At 43.0% G+C, this 19,000-nt stretch overlaps 1 protein-coding gene across 2 annotated transcripts in view; it reads left to right on the top strand.

Annotated features, from left to right (window-relative positions):
- Positions 1-18,175, top strand: part of SV2B (synaptic vesicle glycoprotein 2B) — a 64,759-nt gene extending 46,584 nt beyond the window's left edge. For both annotated transcript variants that reach the window (XM_088063300.1, XM_005521593.2), the window contains exons 5-13: positions 1,013-1,146; positions 1,895-1,984; positions 4,041-4,151; positions 5,193-5,281; positions 5,996-6,160; positions 8,680-8,813; positions 9,532-9,732; positions 12,012-12,171; positions 13,206-18,175. In XM_088063300.1, the coding sequence (XP_087919426.1) occupies positions 1,013-1,146; positions 1,895-1,984; positions 4,041-4,151; positions 5,193-5,281; positions 5,996-6,160; positions 8,680-8,813; positions 9,532-9,732; positions 12,012-12,171; positions 13,206-13,389 (1,268 nt within the window). In that variant the 3' untranslated portion in view covers positions 13,390-18,175. The remainder of the gene's footprint in view (positions 1-1,012; positions 1,147-1,894; positions 1,985-4,040; positions 4,152-5,192; positions 5,282-5,995; positions 6,161-8,679; positions 8,814-9,531; positions 9,733-12,011; positions 12,172-13,205) is intronic.
- The last annotated feature ends 825 nt before the right edge of the window (positions 18,176-19,000 follow it).

Raw genomic sequence — 19,000 nt, 5'->3', positions numbered from 1 at the left:
AAAGAAATATTCCTGCTTTTGATTGATATGACAGAGACTGTTGGAAGAAATAGACAAACTTATTGCAGTGGTGTCAGGTAGAAAAAATTGTATTACCTGCAACATTTGCTTTTAAAAGCCCTTAGATATTTACATCATAATTATTTTTGAGATGACTTTTTGATGCTGTGTTTTTGTAGCTTCCTTTTGGATTTCCAGTGTTCCACCTACTATTTTGGAACTTTGTGAAATCATTAGAACACCATGACTGGCTCAGATGAGACATCTGCAAAACCCATTGCTTGATGATTTCCTTGTTATGTGAATAAAACTTTTATAGCAAAAAAAAAATATTTAAACACTCCTTTTGAGATTTGATCCTAGGGAAGGTGAATGGAGCAATGTAAGAGAATGAGGCTGTACTTTCCAGTTCTTAGCAGGGGAATACCTAACTTGGTCAAGCACCAGGAAAAAAAGCAGAAGGGGTACCTCAAATGCAAGACTAGGATTTTGATGTTTTTAAGCTTGAACCCCAGCTCAGGTTTTGTAGGTCTGGAAAAAAATAAACTTGCTTTTCTTGCTCACTTCCATGAAATGTGAAATACATATGTGATGTAGGAGATGGAAAGAAGCTGTCTCTAATGTGCCTCTCAGATCAGAGATTTAACCTTTGTAAAATTTAGTAATATCACTGAGAAACAATCAGTTATGGCCCTTATTCCTGTACCATTTTCCTGCCTTGCTACAGCTAACACAGAGCTGTCCCTATCACTAGGTGATTTCTAAACTCAAAGATAAAAGAAGGTTCTTAAAAGGCAGAGCCTGAGCATGTTCCAATTTCTGTAATGAACATGAACTTGCTGCTGTCTGCTGAGCACACTATTGAGCCTCCAAGAACTGCCAGTACTAAGAATAGCAAACTTTCAACCTGTCCTCATGGCATACAGAGCTGCAAAGTTCAGAGCTGCATTAGCAGAGAAAAACTCAGAATTCCTGGTCAGTATTTTTACTTGTTTGCTCTTGTTGTTTCCAGGCTGGGGGTTCAGCATGGGAACCAAGTACCACTTCCACAGCTGGAGAGTTTTTGTACTCGTCTGTGCTCTGCCCTGTATTGCCTCCCTGGTGGCGCTGAAATTCATGCCTGAAAGCCCACGGTTTTTGCTGGAGGTAAGATGATTCATTTCAAACGTTGCAGTCTGATATCAGCAGAGGATGGCAGGTCCCTAAAGTGTCACTGTCTGTCTTTGTCCCATCAAACACACCGAGCACAAGCTCAGAGGCAAAGCCACTCCTACATGTCTACACCAGCTCCACAGACTGCTTAAAGCCCAAAGACTGCAGACTGTGGGGTCAGTCAGTGATGATTTGTGTGTCACTGCCAGATGGGGTACAGGAGGAAGGTAGTGAGAGATGGGAATTTTGTATGTCCAATAAAGGCACTTTGAAAACATCTCACAGAGTTTGGGCATGGAACTACTGAATCCTGGTGGTAGAGCAAAGAGCAAAGTGCATTTCACTGAGTAGAATACTTAAACATCAGAAATCTTAAGCAATTATTCTGTATCTCCACTTCACAGATGGAAAATGTAGCAATACATAGTTCAAGCCTGCAAGTCTTCAGCAGAGTGGGGATGGGAGTCCCGTTCTCCCCATCCATCTCCTTTCATCTCTTTTTAAAGCTCTATCCCTGACCCCTTTTCTGCCTCAGGCAGTTTTAGGACAATTCCTTTCTCCAGCACAGAGATGCTGCACTCTGTGGATACCAACCTTGCTTTCAGCTCTTCAGATTTCATGCAGCCCAGGCTGTGTGCTTCTCTACTATGCTGAACCTCTAGAATTGTTTTCTCTCTGTGCTTTGATAAATTACAGAGCTGGGACCTTGAACACTTGCTTTCTTTCTCTTTGGTGTTTTCAGATTGGTAAACATGATGAGGCTTGGATGATACTCAAGCAAGTTCATGACACCAACATGCGGGCCAAGGGCGAGCCAGAGAGGGTGTTTACGGTGAGTTGAGCAAAGCCATCAGCTAAGAAAAGCTGGACATACCCCCCTTAGTGCAGCACAGCACAACTTTACTCCTCCTTGGAACTCTCTCAGCGTAATCTTTCCCCAAGCAACCAGAAAAAGGACTGTGAGAAATATTTTGTGTGTTTAAACTTAGATGCCAGTCTGGTTTTTTCCAAGAATTAGTCAAGTCTATCAATTGCAGTGAATACTCTATATTACTGGTCTTACTCTACATCCTTTAGACCAGTGATTTCTCAATTATGCACATACTTAATTGGCTTACTCTAAGAGACTAAAACAAAATAATATATTAGCCATGTGGGGTACCTGAGTCAGTCCTTTCTCCATTCTGGCTTCTAATCAAAGTCTGATTAAACTTCAAGTGCTTTCTAATGAGCTTTCCAAACTCCACCTGCCTCATATCCAGTCTTTAATCTCTCCAAGGGAAAGTGGGATGAGTGGCTATTACGCATTGGTCTGCTGCTTGTTGTGAAAAAGGTCACACCAGCTGAGTTGTTAATAGTAAAATCAGAGGAAAGGTTTATGCTGGGGTTAGCTGCAAATTACTATAATTCAGTTGTAAAATCCTGGTGAGCCAGCCAGGGAAGAACTCTTGATTTATACTTTTAAAGATGAGAGTGCACATGCTTTTAAAGGATGGAAAAAAAGGAGAAAAACGCTCCATGTTCAGAAGGGTTGTCAGGAAACTGTGCCCCTCGGGAGTGATCCTTCAAGGAAATTAAAGTTTCATATCTGAGCATGACAATTGCGTGCAGGTTCATGTAGGATCTTAATGAGCATGTGTTATTTTTAGGCTACCAGCCATTTGAGTAATGCAAGCCCTGATAGCAAAGATGAGAGAGACGTTTTCTTTAAATCTGTCACTGGCTTTGCTGTAACGCTGAGCTGGGAAATGAAGCTCAAATAGAAATATATATAAATATATCTATATATCTCACAAAGTAGGGCACTATGAGAGTCTGAGCTGAGTAGGAGAATGAAGGAGCAGCTGTACAGCCTCTGTTAGTGCTCGTTACTCCATGCAACAGAGTCATGACTGCAGTGGAGGAGCTGAGCTCGGTATCGCACCTCGTGGCTCCGGCTGAGCCGAGATGTACTCACACCCGCTGGCACAGGCGGTGATCAGTGCTCCTGGTGTGGCACAAACTGGCAGGTTTTGTGCTCTTCTGATAGGCCAGAAGTTGTCAGTTTGTGATGAGTCAGCTGGTATGGGACAGTTCCCAGATCTGACATTTAATCGGTGCCAGGAGGAGGAATGCGGAGACTCCACAGCTGAGCCAAGGCGCTCGTTCACACTCAGAAATTTATTCAGCAAATTTTGGCCTTTTCCAAGTGTTTACAAACAGTTCTGTTTTCCTTGAATATGTCCTTTAATTAAAGTTACTAAGCAAATATTTACTGGGATCCATTTGTGAGTTTTCCTGAGCAGTCCAGGTATTCAGCAGTGAAAATTCAGACTCTTTTGGTGAAGCAAACTGATTGCATTGTGTGGGCTCACTTGATGGCAAGATGCATTTTCAGCTGAGAAGATTCCCATCTACACATTCATTTGTCATAGAAGTTATGCCAGTGGTATTTAAAAGATATTGAATGGGAGATATTCCTGCTAGTTGTCTTAGAAGCATGAAATCCTGAGGACACAGTTTGGGTACAAGTGACTCATCTTGGAGATAATTTTTACTATACTTTCTGAGTCCTAATTTGTAGTAGGAATCTGAAGATAGAGAAATAGGGTAGTATACAGGTACATTAGCCAGCAAATGAAAGATTGAAGTGGACATGATGTATTTAAAATATTTCATGGAAGAAGAGAGAGAAAGAGAGGATGAAAGGATGGATGAAAAGAAGGAAGGTTCATTTCTGTTAATAGTCTCTTGCTGTAATTAAATCAATTAGCTCAATTGCTAATGCTAACTTTTAAAGAAAAAATAATAAGGGTTATTAGGTAGAAAGATTGCCTGGAAGACAGTGGAATTTAAATCCACCCAGGATGAATTCTAGAAACTTCAGTCCTATTTTTTTTTCTCTCCAGGTTTCCTATATCAAAACTCCAAAGCAAGTAGATGAATTTATTGAAATCCAGAGCTCAACAGGGACCTGGTACCAGCGGTGGCTGGTCAGAATCACAACTACTTTAAAACAGGTAAAGAGAAGAAAAAAATCTTCACACAGTGCTCCAGTGCCTCTTTTATTCAGGTCATGGTACCTTGAAACCCTGATTCTCACCTCAGAAATCTTCTGGGTGTTGCAGAGAGCTGCATTTTCTGTGCAGGTGTGTGCACCTGCAAGCTGCCATGCTGCCAGGCAGGCCCCAAAATGCCCCTGTGAGCATCACTGTCATCCAGCAGTGCAGAGCTTCCAGCCACAGCCCCAAGTGCTTGCCTCTCCTCCTGAGCAGATAAATATTGATTCTCTCTCCCCAAGCCTAAGTGAAATTACCACCTGCAGAGGAGGCAGAAAGTGTTTGCTCTTTGCTTCTGCTGAGACTAAGTTTCTGAGAATTGTTTCCTAGGCAAATTTAACCTTTCACACCTGCTATGCTGCTCACCTAATGCCCATGTAGGACTGTGGAAAACCCTGCTAGAACATCTAGTCTTGAAGGATGAGCTGAAAATAAAGGAAAGTGGCAAGATAAGAGCTTGAGGAGTTACATCCCCTCATCTTCTTGGCAGCATTTTCTGCAACAAGTCAAGAGCAGATCTTGGTCTGCCTCCTGCTTGGCTTCATCCCTACCTGATTTCATCTTATACCTCTTACAGTGCCAGCTGTGTTTGGGTTTTTGCTCTCCAGAGAGCTTTCAATCTCAGTTGGAAAGCACTCCTGACACCATACATATATTTGAAAAGATAAGGTTGTCAGAGGGTCTGAGAATAATCTCATATCCACATTTGCTGATATAACCTGAGAGAGACATTGCCTCATACCCAGCCCTAATCATGCACTCCAGCTCATTACAGAGGGCTCTGATCAAGTACTCTGGCACTGAGCTGAATTAAGTGATTTTTTTGTAAGTCATTTGCTTGACAAATACAATTTTGGAAAAACACTGAATATATGCCACACATCTGATCTTCCCCTGATGAACCCATTTTTCTGACATTAGGTTTATGATGCACTCATAAATTAAGCTGTCAAGCATCTGCTGAGGTGTCCTGACATCTAATTCCTTCCTGTGGATTTGTAGGTCTGGGACAACGTGCTATATTGTTTAACAGCCCAGTACAGGATGAACACACTGATGCTGGCTGTGGTTTGGTTTACAATGGCCTTAAGGTAAGGAAGGTACTTCTTTATATTTTTCAGGAAACTAAACCACTATTCAGAGTCTAAATAATTATTTACACATGTAAATAAACTATTACAAAATTAATCCTGGTCTTACTTTAAAGAGTCTTTGTGAACTAAGCCTTGCTCTTCTACATATATTGATCAATCTGATTGCTTTATATGAAGTACAAGATGCTTTGAACAAATCAGGACTTGAGAAGTGGTTGGTAGCACAGTAATAAATTGACTTTCTCACCTGTAGATCTTTTATTTGATCTTGTCCACACACACACACAAAAGACACAACTTTACCAGATTCTCAGCTGTTCCTTAGTCTAGATCAAAGCCACTCAGGGGAGTCTAAACTACAGGGAAATTTTGTCTAATTCTCACATGAACTGCACACTTACAGAAATCAGCCCAATTTGTTTCTGCTCTGCTAATTTAATGGGTAGCAAGGTTAGCACATTGTTTTATTCCCCAGCCAAGGGGAAATAAAATGAATTGTCCTGCTTCAAATGAAAGGGAGTGGACCAACACGCTTCTGAGATCAGCAGGGTGCTTAGAGCACAGAAACACTTTGCTCAGTCCTGTGTCAGCACTGAGCAAGAATTTGTGTCAGACTTGCATTCACATTTGGAGTTTAACAAGTTTGCAAGATGTGAAGTAGATCTTTTAAAGAATCTTGTATCCCTGATGTGTCTCCCAATCCTGCTGCAGTTACTATGGCCTTATTGTCTGGTTCCCTGACATGATCCGGTATTTCCAAGATGAGGCATATGAATCCCGAGTGAAGATATTTGATGAGGAAGAAGTGTCCCATTTCACCTTTAATTTCACCCTGGAAAACCAGATCCACAGAAATGGGGAATACAGGAATGACAAGTAAGTGAACAGAATTTGCTTTGCTGTAATCACAGTGAAATAAATTTCTAGAAAATTCTTTTATTCTTTTCCATTTTTCATCAACTTGAACCTCTCTGTTGTTCTTTTGGACACTCAAATTAAATCTCTCAAGTCCCAGAGGCAGCTTTTGACTGACAAAATATAATTTTAATCCTGTTTTTCCACCTACTTTGCCTCTGTCACTGACTTCTGCAGAGCCCAGGGGATCACAGCAGGCCTGTGTTGGGATCAGGGCAGAGTGCTGTGCTGAGCAGCCCTGGATGCAGAGGTGACTTCTTTTTCCTTAGCCCACACTGACATCTACAGGGCTTGGGCAGCTACTGGTAATGAAATCGCTGCTGTATTTCCAAAATAAAAAGCAACTTCTTGAAGATGAACTACCCCAGTATCCATCCTTCAGCCTGGGCCATGGCCACACTGGGGTGCTTCTCCCACTGCAGTCACTATCTCCCCACAGATGAGTGTGTCACCTTCTCCTTTAGTGTTTTGAAGTCTGTGAATTTGCTCCAGAAGAACATCATTGCTTTCCTCCCTTTTTTAACCCTGTTTGGGCCAGACTTGTTGTTTCTCCTTCTGTGTCCAGCCTGGGCCCATCAATCTATGCTGCACAGAAATGTAAATCTTAGTCATTCCATTACTACTTTTCAAAATCCCAATAAAAATAAAAAAAATATTCCTATGCAATTTCTGTGATCTCATTGCCCCAGGCAGACCTAGCAGGATGCTGCTCCAGCTGCCTTGCTGGAGGGAGCTTCTCCTCAAGTGGGGTGGACCTATTGGATGTTAAATGTTACACAAAACACTCATTGTTTTAATCTTCACAGCTGAAACCACATCTCATTACCCAGCCAGGTTGTTCCAATCCCCTCAGAAACTATTCATCTCCATTTCCTTTTACATATTTTATATAAATCGGTGGGGGACCCCAACATGTGTCCTCATGTCCTTCCACACACCGTCCCTGCAGCAAGGAGCTGAGCTTGGTGATGCAAACCTGGCCCCACAGTTCTTGTTTCCCAAAACAAAGTAGTGAGAAGTGGATGTTGGTCAAATTTAAGGACTGGAGACATTTTTCTTATGCCTAGAGGAGGTACTGAACTTGCATTAACTTCACTGAGAATTGAGGATACTCAGCACCTGGATGAAGACATAAAACTGTGCTGTAAATCACTATTCTCCCACCTTGGCCCTCTCCATTTTAAATACACAAAATCTCATGGAGCTAAATTGCAATAATGCCCAGAAGTTATCTCAGCATGGCTTACAGCTGTGTTTTCCCTGCAGCCCTTGGCTGTGAGCTAAAACTCCATGGATCACCAGGCCATTGCTATCTGACTCTTCTAAACTTGGGTGTTATGAAAGCAAACTGCAGGGGGAAAATGGGTTTTAACAGCCTTTGGGAGTAAAAACATCACAGACAAATACATCACTGAGCAAATGCAGAACAGCTTAAACTTTGCTGTAACATGTGAGACCGTCTACATGGAGCAAAACACTTGAATAATCTTCTTGTGGTATTTTGTGCATTAATAATTTCTGTTAGTAGGCTCAGTCAAGAAGCCCTGCAGCGCTCATTTAAAGGTGTAAACAACCATCACGTTACGCTGTGTTAAAAGTGCTCAATTCAATTAAGCTGCAGAGTACGTGTTAGAAGGGTTTTTTTCATCTGGTGACAGTCATGGCCTCTTTAGCTAGAGCAGTAATGCTTGTTCTTAATAGCTCCTTACATCTTCTAAACATGCCTGTGCATTACCTAGTACATCTTCTCAGTGTTCCTGCAAAATCTCACAGGTAAATCAATATTGTGTCATCTTTCAGGCAGCCAGGTCAGACATGTCACGCTTCCCATCAGAGGAGAAATCAATCACCTGACACAGTTTATTATTTTTAGTGAAATCTCTTTTCATTACATGATACGTAATAAACCTCGAACAGAGATGGTTACAAGCAGAACTCGGATAATCTCCCCACTCTCTCCAGAATCCCTACTGCATTTTCACTTAAAAAATCACTTTGAGTTTAAACAGCTGTCAGAAACCTTTCACCAAATGGCTCAATAGGCTCCTGATAATGGCTGGTTTTGTTTCTGATGGAGGGAGGGGGAAACTAAGGAAGGCAGCAAGGTCAGCTCATGAAGGAAATTCCCTGCATTGAGAGAAATTCTGTCTTCTTCAGACAGACTAGGACTGAACATGAGAGGATTTCTGTCCCCTCAGCTTTAGAAGCACATTTTCTCAGATGTGATTATTCTGAGGAATAGAAAAATGGCCAAATCCTAAAAGATCCATGTCTCTTTAAAAAAAATACCTCTTCAGACCCTTATCTCCTAATAAAACACAGAAGGACCTGGAGGGAGCTATGCATTCAAGCAACACCCTTTCTGTAAATGACACTAGAAACTGGAATGAGTGCCCCATCTCTTGAAACAGCCACTGCACACTCTACAGTGTAGAAAATATCTTAAAGCACTGAGTGAAGTTCTGTTTCCTGCCCCACAGATTTATTGGCATGAAATTCAAGGAAGTGAGATTTGAGGATTCATTATTTGAGGATTGCTACTTTGAAGATGTGAGATCCAGTGAGACCTTCTTTGAAAACTGCACCATCATCTCTACTGTCTTTTATAACACCGGTAATGGGATTCCTGCTGCAGTGTCATTTCTGTAACTAGGAACTACTTTATCAGAAAACTATTTTATTAGAACTGTTTTATCTGTTTTGTGGAAGAAAGGATGGTAGGGATCTGTGTGTTTGAGTGTGTGCTGGGTAATGAAAGTGGTGCTGGAGGAAAAGAGTGTGATGCATTTGGAAGGAGACCTCAGGTTGCTCCATCAGTAATTTTAACCCCATGACATCTGGTGTCTCTGGGTGATTTATGGGAAATGCAAAATTCTATGCTCAGGCCCTGACAGGTTAAAGTAATGGCACAATTCTCAGCACTTTACAGCTCTACTCAGTAAAACTTAAAATATAATCTCAAGCCTCCAGCAGTTGAAGATCATCAGCTGTAAAACAGTCTGTAATTTATACCAAAAAAAGCTCTTAATTTCTACTCTAATAAAGAACAAATGATAATGCTTTGAAAACCAAAGCCTGCATTGCCCTGTCCTTGTGGCATGGGAATACTGGTTCAGGTGACTCCACAAATAAAAGGAATGCATGAGCTTGCATCAGCCAGGAGCCAAAGATTCAGCTAGAGTTTGCCACTCTAAAAAATTTCCACTGAAACAAATACTCCCTGGATATTTCCACTGGATGACAAACTTCTCTCGGGTCTTTGGTCTGGTCCTTGCTGTGCTATGAAGGAGTTCAGCCAAGCAGGGTCAAGCCCTTGCCTCTTTCCCTCACAGATCTCTACGAACACAAATTCATCAACTGCAGGCTCATCAACAGCACGTTCATGAAGGAGAAGGAAGGCTGCCACATCGACTTTGAGGAGGACAATGATTTTCTGATCTACCTGGTCAGCTTCCTGGGCAGCCTGTCCGTGCTGCCAGGCAACATCATCTCCGCATTGCTCATGGACAAAATTGGGAGGATCAAGATGATTGGTGAGTGATGGGGCAGGAGGTGGTGGGAGCACAGCCCTGCAAAGAGCCCTGCTCGATGTGAAGGGCTGGCTGTGTCTGCACACTGGCATGGCTCTGGAGGGAATGAGCCATCCTCAAAACAAAAGGAGCAGAAGGATTAACAATGGAGGGTGAGGCAGGTGATCTACTCCATGGCAGTGAACAAGTAACCTACTCCCCTCCTCTTCACCCTGCTTTTCTGTGTGTCTGTAGCATTTCCTTTTTTTAATTTATTTTGCCTTTTGTGTCAAATCCTGCACGTTTTTTTCAGTGTTCTGCAAATCAGGGTCAGAGCTAAAAAAGGATCTCTTGGTCCTGTTGAGCTGCTGCTGAAATCCAAAGCTTCTGTATAAATAAATGAACATTTTGCTTGTAGCAATGAATATTCACAAAGGTTATTTGATGTGGCAGCTTGACAGCCGAGGAGTTCCCTCTTTTGGTTTTTATCTGATTTTCAAATGATTGCACAAGGAGCTTCAGAGACCATATGGTAAATTAACTGACCATGTCACAGCCAAGAAAGGAGACACCCTTTAGCATCATGGGAATAAATTATCAAGTTATCACCTTATCAGCTTCATGAATACTTTGGGAATTGCCAGTGTTGCAGCCTCCAGGGTTCAGACCTTGCTCTCCAGGTACTGTGGGAATCATGCCCTGAGGGACAGCCAAAGGAAGGTAATAAAATCAGGGATGTGGCTCGGGGGTAAGGGGTGAATCACTCTCTTGAGCTCCTCTCTGTCCTCTGAGAACAGAAGGAAGGGTTAGCTCAGCCTCACCTTCAGACAGGTTAAAGTAGAGCAAGATGACTGATGTCTCAGGAAGGTACACAGGGAAAATGAGCATTCATGTGGTGGATTTGGAAAAGACCCAAACAAACCAGAAGGTCTGTGGGAAATAAATTAGAGGAAGCTGAATGAGAATCAGATTGTCCATCCTGCAGACATGTCAGCATTTCAGCATTTTCATCTGGAATTGAGATGGCAGCTGGAGCCCTAAATGCTTATTTCTCCTGCAAAATGAAGAGAACAAGACAAAAATTAGTAACGACATGCTGAAATGTTTCACTATGAAATTTCCAATTGAAAAAGCCTTCTGGCGTCCCACCTGTATCACGCTGTCGAACATTTTATTTCTGGTCAGCTTAACAGGAAAACTGAATTTCTCCTTTTGTGTTATGTGCCTTCCTGGGGCTTCAGTTCATTTTTATCATGTTCTGCCAAACCTTCTCTTGTACTAAACAGCAGATCTCTTGGTGCTCTCATGGTGACCAGTGCTGGGCTGGGCTTTTGCAGCAGGGGGAATATCCACACCACACTGTGGGGATGTAGTTTGGCCTTGTGCCATGGAGGAGCAGGGGACATGGAGACCTGAACAGCAGCTTTTCATAGTGAAAATTGGCATTTTCAGTGGCAAGATGCAACATAATGTCCAAATTGAAGCATTTCAGTTACACTTCAGCATCCAAATTATTTTGCATGATGTTAAATTGACACCAAAAACACCAAACAACAGAGAAAATTGTTTGCTTTTCTGCTAATAAATGGAGATATTACAGTGATAACAGAACATTCTGGTGAAAAATAGTTTGATTTTTCACAAATTTCATCTTTCAGGTGAAAATTCCCAATGGGGTAGAAAGCAGTGATGTAGCTATTAATATTTCTGAATCTGAACTGTGCCTAACTGAGCATGAATGCTCTCACTTTCTCCCTCGGTGATGTTCATAAAATTATGGCTCCTGTGCAAATGTGCCATGAAATCTAATGATGTTCTTATAATTAAAAGAGACCTCAAGTGCTTCATACAAGTGACTGTAAATTATCCTAATTGGGACTAGAAATGTGTCAAGTGACTTCAATATGATATGAAATGCACAAGCTTATCACTTGAAACTCAAGTTGAAAAACCTTCACAATGATGCTTCCTCCTCATTGACTTTCATGTTTACTTGTCTCTGCTCTTCCTGGGTCCATCTGGAAGTCTGAGATGCTGGAAGCCTGCCTGGAAAAGCCCATCTTCACAGTCTTTATAGAGCAGGATTATCAGCAAGATCAGGTGGACACTGAGAACATTTCCAGGCTGGTTTTCAGCATCAGAGAATGACAGATAGGCAGCATCAAGGTGTTTTTGGATTCTCACAGATTTAATTCTTATTGGGATGAAATGCCATCACTTGAAAGCCATCTTTAACAAATGTTTGCTCAGCTGTGGACAGGGAAAGCTGGTGCCAGTGTTCTCCTGTTGGTTTGCCCCCTCAGGTGGCTCGATGCTGATCTCAGCCGTGTGCTGCTTCTTCCTGTTCTTCGGGAACAGCGAGTCGGCGATGATCGGCTGGCAGTGCCTCTTCTGTGGGGCCAGCATCGCCGCCTGGAACGCCCTGGATGTCATCACCGTGGAGCTCTACCCCACAGACAAAAGGTGCTCAGAACATTTCTCCCTTTAGCCTCCACCCTCTACCTAGTTCTCTTGGTTCCCAATGAAAAAAGCCGCTCTAGAGACATGTAGGTGGGGGAGCTGTATATTTTTATTTATTTTACTTTCACCAGTCCTTCAGGGCTGTTTAATCCTGGGTCACAACAGACATTTTCAAGCATAATTCTGCTTGTGTGGCAGGTTTAACTCAGGGATCACGTGGACATATGGAGATTATGGGCTGATAAATCAAAGAACCATAGAATCATGGTATCACAGAATGGTCTGGGTTGGAAGGGACCTCAAAGATCAGCTAGTTCTAAAGCCCATGCCATGGGCAGGGGCACCAAATGAAAGATGTACTCTGTCATTTCCATGGATGTGCATGGAGATCTGGCCTTTCACACTGCATCCCCAAGCCTCTCGGCATGGCTCATCACTGGGGCAAGCCTTCCCCTCCAAACCTGGAGAAAACCATATGCATAGAGTGATTTGAGACACCAGGAAGAACAGGAGACTTTGGGACCACATCCTGCAGATTAAATCTTTCCTTACAACATCATTATAAGCCCCTTTTTGCCTTTTTCAGACTGTTAGGGGCAAGCCAGAAATGAAGGAGGACTATACATTGAAAATAGTGTGCTTTTAGCTGCTGGGTGAAACAGGATTTAGAGGAGAGCTGTGGTTGTTTCTCTAGGGACAACCTACTCCAGGCAGCCCTTGGAAGGGCTTTGAGGAGATCTAAGAAAGATTTTGTCCTGCTGTCTTTGGGGAGGGCAAAGGCTGACAGAATGGGCCACTGTAGGGCTATGGAGAAGGTGAGATGAAAAGGAGAAATGAGTGCACACAGACATTCTCATTTACACAGACATGCAAAACAGTTGCATCTATTTATCTACTTATTTGTTCTGCCCAGTTTTCCTTACTAGAAGAGTAGCCTGGGCAACATAAGAAAATTCACAAAATTACCAGTCCAAACCTTCTCTGATTGTGCCAGAAACTCCCTCCTAACCATTGCTTTCTGCTTTTCCTCCCCACAGGGCAACAGCCTTTGGCATCCTCAATGGTCTTTGCAAGTTTGGTGCCATCCTGGGGAACTCTATCTTCTCCTCCTTCGTAGGGATAACCAAGGTGGTTCCCATCCTTCTGGCCTCCTCCGCTCTGGTTGGGGGTGGCCTGCTCGCTTTGCGCCTGCCAGAGACTCGAGAACAGGTCCTGATGTGAGCAACAGAGGCCAGGGGGCTTGGAGGGGGGGCAGATGTAGAAGAAGAATGAAAAAGAGCCATGTCTGGAAAACCCAAAACGCTCATTCTAACTGTTCTGTCAATACCTCAAAGCGAGACAGCAGAGGGAAGGAAGAACCCGCAGGGATATAAACAAAACCATCGTTTCTGACCTTATTACAGCCACCACTGGTGCATGCAGCCCCCACACGCCCCTTGCAGAGCTTGGGTGCCACCCTGCCTATGCTGGGAGCCCCCCCTGTCCCTGTCCACGCCCCTGCAAGGACACCAGATGCAGACAGTGGCTCGGTGTGCGGGTGTGACACGGCAGGACAGACCCTCACCCTCCTGCCTCTGCCCGCTGAGACCCTGCCCTGCCTGCCAGCTCTGCTCAGCCATCCACGCCAGCTGTGCTCAGAGGCACAGAGCATCCCGGGGGAGGCAGGTAACCAACCTGCTGTAGGTGAGCTCCAGCAATAGGGGTAAGAGTTGCAGATGTGGCCAGGGGGACCCCAGCTGTCTTGGTTTTGGGATTACCACTCACCTGGAAGAGTGAGTGTCCTGATTTCTCCAGTATGTGAGGGTGGGTGCTCAGCTGTCTCAGAAGATTCAGAGCTTCAAAGCCCTTTACTGTCTTTATTTGGGCACAGGGAATCACTAGGCACCTTCTTGCTGTGGAAGAGAAATATCTAAATAATTATATATATATATATATGTATTTACATCTACTTGCAAACATATGTACACCCATTGAAGTGATCAGCTATTAAAATTTAGGATTTTTTATTTCTGTACCCTTAAGATGATTTTAAGAGTCACACTAAAAACAAATCCCAGTAATTCAAGATTATCAGGAGTCACGACCAACTTAGTGACGGTTCATTCTTTACAGCCAGATACCAAATACTTAAATGTATTAGTGGCTGGGAATATATATTTCTTTAATGATTAAAAGGGGTTTTTTCCCTGCAACTTTCACAGAGGAGAAATTGATATGATATTGGAGCATTCCACAAACCAAATGTGTACATATTATCCAGTGTAAATAGGGGATTTTTGCCTAATACCTAGAGTATGGTAACTGACAATTTACCAGCATTTTAGACATATTATTTGAAGAATATGATGCTTGATTTTCTAATATACTTGGGTCTCATTGAAACACTGTAAGCACAGTTACTTAAAGCCATTTAACTTGTTACACAGGGAATGCACACAGCAAATTTTCACTGTACAGAACATTAAATTTCCCATTAAGTGGCACAGTTTAGTTTGATATCCTGTGGAGAACATTTCTGAAATTTGTGTGCCCTTTTTATCACACAAGTTAAGTCCTGTTGCACCTAGAGGCAAAGTGAGTTGTGTATTTTGGGCTATGTTTTCTTGGGAAACCAGAAATGCAAAGCATCTTGTTCAATAGCAGTGCTCACAATGGATAACACTAATTATTTTGTTTCAACAAGCTCAGCAATAGACCAGAATCGATCTGAAACCACCTCATAGTGCAGCTAATTTGTCGAACCAGGATATTTTGTGACATAAAAAGTTCTTTTGTACTTCCGCTGGTGATCTTCTCATTTAACTTTTGTTGGATCTTCTTCATTATTGCTTTTTTTTTAAAATTTTTTTTTTTGGTGATTTTGTTGTTTTTTTTAAGAAAACCAGTCAAGGCCAGGCTGAAATCCTGCAGGAGTGATGTCTCACAGCCCTGCCTTTGGCTGCACAGTCCCTGGCACCAGGGCCAGCCCAGGCTGCAGCTGTGGGAGTCAGCGTGCTGCTGCTGCAGGGGCAGCTGAAGGACATACAGCAGGGTTAGATCACAAGCAGAAAATCCTTGCCAATGAGGCAAAAGCCTCTAATGAGCATCACCTTTTTCATTGTGTCTATCAGGGATAAGCACTCATGGATCACCTATAGGCTACAATGGGCTGTTTGAGATTTTTGACCTTTTTTCTGAAGTTTATGAAATCTGTAAAATCACATGCTGCTGTAATAACCAACCTTATTATGCCTCATTTCTTCATTTTGTGGGTAGCTTAGGGCTTTTTTATTATTATTTATTTTATTTATTTGTCTTCAAAACAACAAGGTTCCCTCTCTAAGGTAGGAGTAAATGTAATTATGTCCTTTGGCAGCAGTTCACAGGTTCTATTCCGAATCACAGCCCAGAATGTGGGTTTTTTCTTTAAGAATATCTGGTCCTTCTGCATGATGAGAGACAGTTTAAATATGTATTTTAACACAAAAGATCACCACGACCTTTAGGTTTCACCCATTTTGTTGGGCTGTGCTTGCCAATTACCACGTTGCAACCTGGCAGGGGGGCAAATTTTTGTTTCATTTTCTGGATTATTCGCTTGTGCTGCTCTGAGGAGCCAGAACCTATTTTTCTAAATATTTATTTTGCATAACATTCCTATTTACATGTCACCCAATGCTCACAGCAAACCTGACTATTTGCGTTCTCCACTGACATTTTGCAGTGACATTAATGACATCATTTATTTTGCAAAACTTCCCTGTTAATTTTCAGAGAAGGAAGAAACTGAAATCTTGAGGAGATAGAAATGGCAAGGTAATATTAGGAAATATTATCCAGTCTTAGAAACCTTTCTTCCTTGCAGAATGGCTCTTTCAAGGGCTGCTAAATCTCACCTCACAGACCAGCTGGGACAAGGTAAAGAGTAATAGGATCTCACTGTCAATGTCACCTGGAAATTCTTTGCACCCCTAAGATCCATGGGTCGGTCACTTGAGGGCTAAGGGATATTGCACGTGTTGGGACAAGGCTCCTACCCCTGGCTTGACCAGGGAGTTTGTGACCTGACAGGAGAGAGCAAACACACACCACAGCTGGCATGTGAGAGCCTGAGATAAAGGACAACAATGAGCAGAGCAGAAGAAAGGAAAAGCTAAAGAGAGCTCCCATCTCCTGGCTGAGACACCTAGGGCTGGACTGAATGGATTCCCACTGTTCTCAGCTGAAAGGCAGAGGCAATGCATCACTTGCCCTGGGTAGTCCTGCAGGTCTGTCCTTCTTCAGGGACAGAGAGATACAGGGCAACAGCTCCAGCTCAGGCACTGAATTTGTGACACCTGGGCTGACATCTCCCACCCAGTTCAGTGGAGACAGGCTTAGTCAATATTCCCAATGTGTTTGTTTGCAGTCCTTGCCGTGGTGTAAATCAGTGTAGGTGTCACACTGCTGCTCTCCAGAGCAAAGCAGCTGCTGGGTGCAGACCCCTCTGCATTGGCTGGGGTTTGTTCTGGGCTCAGTTTCAAGCCTTGGCCACCTGCTAGGCTTAGCCTTGGTCACAGACCCTTGAGCCTCAAGCAGGGGAAGATTTCTCCTCAGGCACCTCCTCTGATGGCTCAGCTTAATTTCTGCTGTAAAATCAGCATTGCCTGTGCTGTTCAAGGGCCAGCACGTCTCCTCCCTCAGCTGCCCACGTCTGCCACAGTGAACAGTCTCTCTCTTGGATACACTGCACCTTCCAGAGAAATCTGCTGATCACAGGTCCCCTGACGGTCCCTGCACAGCACTATTTCCATGGATTCATGAACTTCTCTGCAACAGGGACACAGAGGACCAGGGCAGGGGACTTGCCTTAAATCCCAAAGATCTCTTCTAGAGGACAGCTGGATCTCCTCGTGCATGTGTGGCACACCAGGACAGCCACTTAGCTGATGATAATTGTGGCATGGGAAAGGTGAACCTAAGGAACCCAAACTGGCCTGCTGTGGCTTGGTATCTTCAGCTCTGCTGCACTGTGGTGGGACAAGTCCATTGCTGAATTTCTGAGCATGCAGACACAGGCTTTTATAGGAACACCAGGCACTGTTGATACTATTATTAAAGACCAGTGCTATTACAATAAGAGTTCTGCCTCTTTGTATTCCCTGTTGATTTAACGGGTTGTGCTATTGTGATTTATTTACTCCAGTTGTGCAGGACAGCTCCTGTTACTGATTTTGGCTCTGCTACATCCTAGTGGTGGTGGCTGCAGCTTGTGCTGTGTGGGGTGATCCCCTCCTTGCCCATATCAACATTACTATTTGAAATTCCTTGAAATGCTATGGGACTTACAGATGGTGGCATATGGATCTTTTGGACTATGAAGAGCATCAGTCTTGGAAAACCCATATCCAGTGCCAGAGGTTCTGCACACTGGGAAGTTCTCAGGCATCCTGATGTCCTTCAGTGATGCTGAGAGTGGTCCAGCCCCAAGGCTGCATTCACACAAGGGCACAGAGCAGGACTGCATGGAGCTGAGCTTTCTGCAGATGTCCAGGTCCCTTCCAGGTCCTGCTTTGAGACCTCCAACAGCAGAGTATACTCTGATGCTCTTAAGGAGGCCCTAGGTCCTTTTATATTCCCTGCTTGTGTCCTTTGACTTTCCAAAGGAGTCACAAAACCTGAGAGGATATTTTGAAGTTTATGTAGATTTGAGCCCTATGCATTTTATTTTGCATTAAGTTTCTCCCTCAGTTTCTCACCCTTATATTAGCAAATGCTGCTTTTAGGAAGAATCAAGCCTGGGAACTGAAGGAAACAAAATGAAATTAATTTCTTTGCTGTATGTGATGCTAGTGCTGTATAAATGTACACACACTGCAAGTCCCACTGTAAATAACACCTGGTGTCGTGCTTTAATGGAAAGTTTCATTTAGATGTTCAGTCAGCTCTATGTGTGAAATAGCCAATTCCAGTCCCTTGGTTCCTTTTCTTCATTTAAAAACTTCTTTTATTTTTTTTTATTTGATCTGTGTCTGGTCGTCACTGGAAATTGCAGCTGTTCCAATGGACTTTGTTTTTGTTCTCTCTGTCACATTAAAAGGCTGGAAGAAAAAGAATGGCTCTTGTAGTGTTTGTGTTTAATGTACATTTGAGCCTTTTCACAAGGACTCTACTGGGTAACTTTGTACCCTGACACTGTGGTGGTTTTCTTTGATGTTTGCTACTTGTTCATCCTTCCTTTCTCTCAAACAATCCCAACTCAATTAAATCTGCCTTCTATCATAATCATTTCACACTGTGGACTTCCAAACACAGGACATGAGAAAATCTTCACCCTGAAGATTTTTCTGGTAGGAGAAAGCATGAAATATCTTCAAATGCTGTGCAAGACCAAAAAGCTAAATTCTGCATTGTAACAGGAATGCATCCCCAAAGAAGCACTGCTTTTGTGGCCTGGCACACTATTTGACCACAGTCACACTCCCTTCTCACATGCATTTCTAGAGAATGTGATCTCTTTATTTGCAGCTCTTTGTATATATCTAACTGTCCAGGCCATGCTTTCAGAGCAATGATACAGACAGCAGCAGTTGTGTAGGGAAAGAGCTCATGGCACAAGCAGTGGAGGCTGGCTGCCAGACTGTGGGACTTAAACAAGACTTTCTTTATGTAGAACATAAAATGCAGTGATCCCACATGTCCTCGGCCCGCTGAAGGGTTTTGATTTGAGTTAGTTAATTAAGAAATTTAAGTGCTGAAAAGTTGTTGGGTAAATCAATGATTAGTGCTCTCATCACATCCACTGCAACAAGCTGAAGGTAATATTAAAGTGAGAGATAAAGAGCCAGAGAGATTGGAAACGTAATAAAGAAGC

Source organism: Pseudopodoces humilis, chromosome 16 (genome assembly GCF_049639895.1).
Source record: "Pseudopodoces humilis isolate 2021_Gansu_Grassland_sample_001 chromosome 16, ASM4963989v1, whole genome shotgun sequence".
Taxonomy (NCBI): domain Eukaryota; kingdom Metazoa; phylum Chordata; class Aves; order Passeriformes; family Paridae; genus Pseudopodoces; species Pseudopodoces humilis.
The sequence above is the reverse complement of the archived record's forward strand: the minus strand, read 5'-3'. Positions and strand labels throughout refer to the sequence as shown.